The sequence below is a fragment of the Crocodylus siamensis genome, chromosome 3, assembly GCF_052110815.1.
Source record: "Crocodylus siamensis isolate JL-2025a chromosome 3, ASM5211081v1, whole genome shotgun sequence".
NCBI lineage: Eukaryota > Metazoa > Chordata > Crocodylia > Crocodylidae > Crocodylus > Crocodylus siamensis.
The window spans coordinates 167807990-167813989 of record NC_143397.1 but is presented as its reverse complement, the minus strand read 5'-3'; the positions used below and the strand labels follow the sequence as shown (position 1 = coordinate 167813989).

General features: G+C 54.1%; 1 protein-coding gene across 12 annotated transcripts in view; it reads left to right on the top strand.

Annotated features, from left to right (window-relative positions):
• Positions 1 to 1353: 1353 nt before the first annotated feature.
• MTCL1 (microtubule crosslinking factor 1) overlaps positions 1354 to 6000 on the top strand; it is a 190662-nt gene continuing 186015 nt past the window's right edge. For all 12 annotated transcript variants that reach the window (XM_090039705.1, XM_090039698.1, XM_090039696.1 and 9 more), the window contains exon 1: positions 1354 to 2304. In XM_090039705.1, coding sequence (XP_089895831.1) covers positions 1486 to 2304 — 819 coding nt within the window. In that variant the 5' untranslated portion in view covers positions 1354 to 1485. The remainder of the gene's footprint in view (positions 2305 to 6000) is intronic.

Here is a 6000-nt window from a genome sequence, read left to right as displayed (position 1 = left end):
GTGCGAAGAAGATGAGCTAAGATAAACACAGGCCCAGGCTAGTCCCTACTTGAATGCTCTGGACTCCTACTGCCCAGTCCTTCTGCAAGGAGGTAAGCAGTGTACATTTTGAAATTGGGTGCCACTTGGTTCACAAGTTATGGGGGTGAGTCCAACGAGGGGTGCTCAAGTCCCAAAAGTATGAGAACCACTGCTCTCAACCATGTCACCCGTTCCTGTTGTTGACCCCTTCTTCCTTTCCGGTGCTAGGAGGATTCTTTCCCAGTTTAACTACCTGGGTTTTTCTACAAGTGTCCCCAAGGGGCACCAGAGTCAGCGGTTTCTGCCTTTCTTTGATTTCAGGGCAAAGGCAGGTAACTGCTTCTCCTCTGGATCTTCCGACCTGCCTCTGGGGGAACTGGTGCCTTCAGCAAGGATAACGCAGGGACCAGACTGCTCTTGTGCTGCTTGCCAAGTTGCAGTGAAAAAGCAAGGGGGTGGGAGGGGAGTTATTCTGTTAAAGTAAATGGCTTTAAAAATAGCATCTGCTGCCAAACACCCAAGGGCTGAGACATTTAAATTCCCCTGATGGGGCAGGGGTGTTATTATGGGAAGTAAGTGGGACAGGTGTTCCTATAATCTAATTATGTGACAACAGCAGTGAACAGAAGCTCCACCATACTGAACCAGGTATATCATCATATGCTATAGATGAGGCTTAGGCAACCCCTGGCACACGTGCCAGAGCACAGCATGCAAAGGCGTTTTGCTTGGTGCACGGGCCTTGGGAAAGGCACTGCTATGACAAGGCTCGGGTCCCTGCAGTCCTACAAGTGGAGGTTGGAGGGGGGTTTGGCCTTCTGCCTGAAACTGCCTGCTTTCCCTGTCGCAGGTGAAGAAGCTGGGTCTGCCTTGGGTCAGGACTCAGGGCAAGGCGGATGTGGAGTTTAGATGAGGCTTGTTGAGGGTCCTACACAGTGTTTCAATGCCGGATGGTTCAGAGGGGGCTGATGCTGGCTCAGGCAGGAGCGCTGTCCTCCGTGCCCTCCGGAGCCCCCTTCTAGCCCCACTTCTCCATCAGGCAGGCCGCGATAAAGTGGCTTGGCCGGCTGACAGGAGGGGAGGATCATGCGCACAGGGCTGGAGAGAGACAGGCAGCGGCGCTGGCACTGCCTCCGCCGGGACTGGCGGGGAGGAGGCTGGGGAAGGGCCGGGGCTGCTGAAGGATGCCGGCGGCTCCGGGAGCGGCGCTGCCAGGCGGAGGGAGGCGCTGCCCGCGCTGCCACACTTGCCGCGCCGAGCCCCGGGCGGGGAGGGGCTGGCACTGAAGAACAGCAGCGAGGAGGGGGAGGAGGAGGAGGTGGTGGGGGCAGGGAGCGGGCTCGGCGGAGACAAGTGTGAGGCGGGCTGCGGCCGGGGCGAAGCAGAAGGGATGAGCAGGCGCGGGCGGCGGCCGGCTGCTGCGCGGGGCCGGGCGCCACGCAGCCTCCCGTGGCCGCCCGCACCATGGAGGCGCTGAACGGCACCGGCCCCGGCGACAGCCTCCAGCCGCCGCCGCACGCCGAGAAGAAGCGGCTGAACCGCGCGCCCTCCCCGGCCAGACCCTTCCTCAAGGACCTGCACGGCCGCGCGGGCTCCGCCAAGCCGCCGCCCGCGCCCCCCAAGTCGCCCAGCCTGCCCGGCCGGCCCCAGCCGCCGCCGCCGCCCGCGCACGCTCGCCTTTCCCGGCGCGGCGGCCCCTCGGCTGCGGGCGCCGGGGCCGGGGCCGGGGCCGCGCCGGGCCGGGCGGGCAGCGCCAAGGCGGCGCTCTGCTGCAAGAAGGGCGGCCCGGGCAAGGCCGGGCCCCGGCAGGTCGGGGCAGAGCCGGGCCCGGCGGCCAAGGGCAGGAAGGCGAAGCGATGCGGCGCCCCGGGGAGCCTGGTGCTGCCGGCGGCGCCCGCGCCCTTCCTCGGCGGCGGGCGGCAGGCGGCAGGGCCCGGGCCGGCGCCGGCGCGCCTGAGCCACACGGACAGCAGCTCCGACCTGTCCGACTGCCCGTCCGAGCCGCTGTCTGATGAGCCGCGCCTGGCCCCGGCCGCCAGCAGCGACGCCGAGTCGGCCACGGGCTCCAGCGATCGCGAGCAGCCGCCTGCCGCCGGCCCAGGGGCCGCCCCGCCGCCCGCCACGGCGCCCTGCAGCCCGGGGGGCGCGGGTCGAGCGGCGCCCGGCAGAACCCCCGCGCCACCCGCCGCGCTCCCCCCGCCGCCGCCGCCGCCGCCCCTGGCCGACGAGGACGACCTGCTGCGGGAGATCGAGGAGCTGCGCTCCGAGAATGACTATCTCAAGGCAAGCACCGGGCTTGAGGGGCCGGGGTCGGGGCCGGCCGGCGGGGCGGACACATACACACACAGGCACACATCCATTCACAGCATACACATATATATACGCATGCAGACACACACACACAGAGCATACCCACATATCCAGGCACACAGCAGATACACATATACAGGCATGCATAAATAACATGCACACGTGCATATACAAGCATGCACGCACACGTATGAACATACATACATACGGACATACATATACATGCATGCACACAGACACCCCCACCACCTGCCATGCACTACCCTCCTCCCACCCTGGAATTAGGCAGTGGGGAGGGATGCGTTCTGGGGAGGAGGCTTTGCAGATCTCTGGTGCTCTCCGAGGAGCCCGGGAGTTGGAGGGAAACTTTTTTTTGTGGGGGGAGGGGATGAGTGGGTGGGTTTGGCTCCTCTATTGCCCTCCTCAGATTTACTCTACCATACAAGGGCTTCTCTCCTGGGATTTCTGTTGCCAGGAAACCTGCACCTTTCCCAAGCCTCTGCACTGCCCAAGGCGTGCTGAGGGTTGGCTTCTTCAGTTACAATGATGACAATAATAGGAATAGCAAAAATAATAGAAAAATATGACAATGATAGTAGTAATAGTAACAATAATGGTAAAAGTCATAATAGTAATAATAATGACAATGAAATAATAATATAATAATTGTGTTGGTCATGATAATACTAATGACAGAATGAGAGTGATAGTACTAATAGTAATAATGATCGTAGATGATGATGATGATGATGATTATAATAAATGCCCGGGTGGTGATCACTTTCCTTTAGAAGGTAGCCATTCCAAAAAGTTGCCATTGCACAGCCCAGATCAGTGCTGGGCCTTCATGTGGGGCTGCTTGGCAGAGCCTCATAAAACAAATTTGGACCCATGTTTATAATCCCCTGAGCATTTGACTTTGTGTCAGCAGCAGGGAGATCTCCTCTGAAGCAGTGTTATGGCAAAGCTTGAAAGGGCAGATAAGGGACAAATGCACATTTGATCCTCTTTCTCTACAAAAGCCTGATTTATGGAGGCTGGGTGTATATGAGTGCAACTTTGGACTGTAATGCTGTTATGTTTAGATAGCCGGGATCTCAAATACTGTCTCTTTCTCTCTGCTTGCCTCTCCCTTCCCCTCCTTCTCTCCCTGTGTCCCTCTAAGGCATGGAGATCTCTATATTGGAGGCAGATGCTATACTTTCCAGGAAAAATCTTCTTTACTTTCACTTTCAAACAAAAACTTTTTTCCTCATTGGACAGAGAATGTTAGTGTCAGGATTGTCTGTTATATCACTTAATCGTAGCAAACCTAAGCCATTCATTCATACTGCAATTCTAACTGGCTCTGAAAACAGAAACAGCAGAACAGCAAAAGGCATACTTGCAGCATGATACTAGTAAATATACATTTTTTCTATTTTGTCTGCTCCATTCTCACATATATTTTGGGAAAAAATAGGGCATAAATGAAGGTATTTCTGGCCGCACCTATCTACTGGATCCTTTAACTGGACTTGTGTCTCTGCTGTGCCAAAAGATCATATTGTATATACAAGATTCAGAAAGATCTATAAATAATATTAACTGAGCTTATTGGGCATCCACAGCTACTGTACCATTTGACTTTGCTTCTGATGTTTTCTTGTTTAGCAAATACAGTCTTTACTCAGAATTCTCACTGAAGTCAATGGACTTCATCAGATTGCAACAGAAGAGAATCTAAAAAATTGATGAAGGGGTAATAGGTCGTAGTTCATAGTGTAATCTTGAAAGGTAGATATTGTTTGGCTTATGGACATGAGAGAACTTTTTGTGTCTTCAGTAAATGTTGCTGTTTGGATTGGTCCAGTTCAGAGAGGACTGTGGGAACATCAGAGGGACTTAACCATGCTAGGTGACTGGGAAAAAAAAATGGTTAGGTGATGAGAAATGAAGCCTGAGATTAGTTTTTGCAAGTTAGTGTACATAGGAGGGGAAGAATAGAAATCTGTGTGCACCTTGTGGTATTAAGGGCATAGGAACCCTAAGCCCAGTAGTATATCTGGTGGGAGGTGGGTTCCCCTGCCCCTGATTGGGGAGCCAGGCCCGGGAGCTGCCAAGTCCCCTGCTCCTGATTGGGGAGCCAGGGTAGCAGGCAACCCCTGGGGGCAGGCATAATGCCCCACCCTGGCCAGGAGACAGTTGTCTCCTGGCCTGGTGCTCCCTGCCAGCCCCTGGACTAGCACCCAGGGGAACCTAAAGCTCTGTCTGGTGGCAGCAGGGGCCCATTGCAAGGCCCCAGGAGGTGGGAACAGTTTGCAGCAGATCTGTTCTTGCTTCCCTGCATGTATAGAAGCCTGTTCGGGAGTGCTTACTTGTGAGTAGTTCACTTGCAAGTAAACTGATCCCAGATCAAATGCATGGGTAGAGGCACCCACTCTGGAGTAAATTTAGGAAGGAGTAGGTGCACCTATACATGCTGTTAGCATGCAGCAACAAACTCTGGTGCAGTTTGCACTGGAATTTATTGCTCTCATGTACAATGTTTACATGTGCACCTGGGACCACAGTCCATTGAGCGGTGGTGGCACAGCCACAGCTGGCAGGAACCCCAGGGGTTCAGCCTGCCAGTCCGGAGCTGCTCTACCTCAGCTCAGCATGTTTTGGAGGGACTGGCTAGGGCATGAGAGTGCTACAATGAGGGGCTAGCTGACAGGCATTCCTCTCACCGTGGCACCCTTGTGTCCCAGCCACCTTCAGTCGTGTGGTGGAGTAAATAATTTTGTCATAGGATAGTAGTTGTGTTGGGGAGGTACTATCCTATGGCGGAGTTAATTAGTTAACTGTGGTCTAATAGCGGCACACATGTAGACGTTGACACTTTATTGTGAAGGTAATTAGTCAACTGCAGTGAAGCACACATGTAATGCCCCCAATAAAATTCAGGGGAGATTACTGCATTGCAACTCTCTGGGTGCATCTATATCTGTGTTTTATTGCAGTTGACTAATTAGCTCTGTAGTAAAGCGTCACCATCTATACATGGGCCCATATTAGGGCAATAAATTAACTCTATCATAGTATAGTATTGTTTGGGACAAGTACTATCATACAGCAGAATATTTTATGCCAGTGCAACAAATGTGTGGACGGTGACTCTGGCTAGCTGGGGAACAAGGGTGCTATAGTGTGGGTCTAACCGGTAGGCAGCCCCTGCACTGTAGCACCCTCATGCCCCATCCAGCCTCTCCTCCGCCCAACACCTGGAGCCTGTGGCTGACCACTTAGGCTCTCTGCTAGACAGGGGCTGCTTCACCCCAGCTCAACATGCATGTACCCGGGAGAAATAAACTTTGGTGCAGGGTTTATTTCTTTGCCCTAAATGCAGCCTCTTACTATGAGGGTAGTTAAGCATAGGAACGGGCCACTTAGGTTGTAGAATCTCCAGCTCTGGAACCTTTCAGGTGCAGGTTAGACAGACATTTGACTGGGATGGTTAGTCAGGGATGATCCTGTCTTGAACAGATGGCCGGACTAGATGACTTTATGAGGTCCCTTCTAGCTCTACTTTCCTATGATCCTATGAACTTTGTTGCATTTCCACCCCTTAATGTGGAGGAACAGATTATCTTACATCTGCCTCCTGTGAGGTTCCTTACACTTCTCTCTGAAGAACTTGGTGCTGGC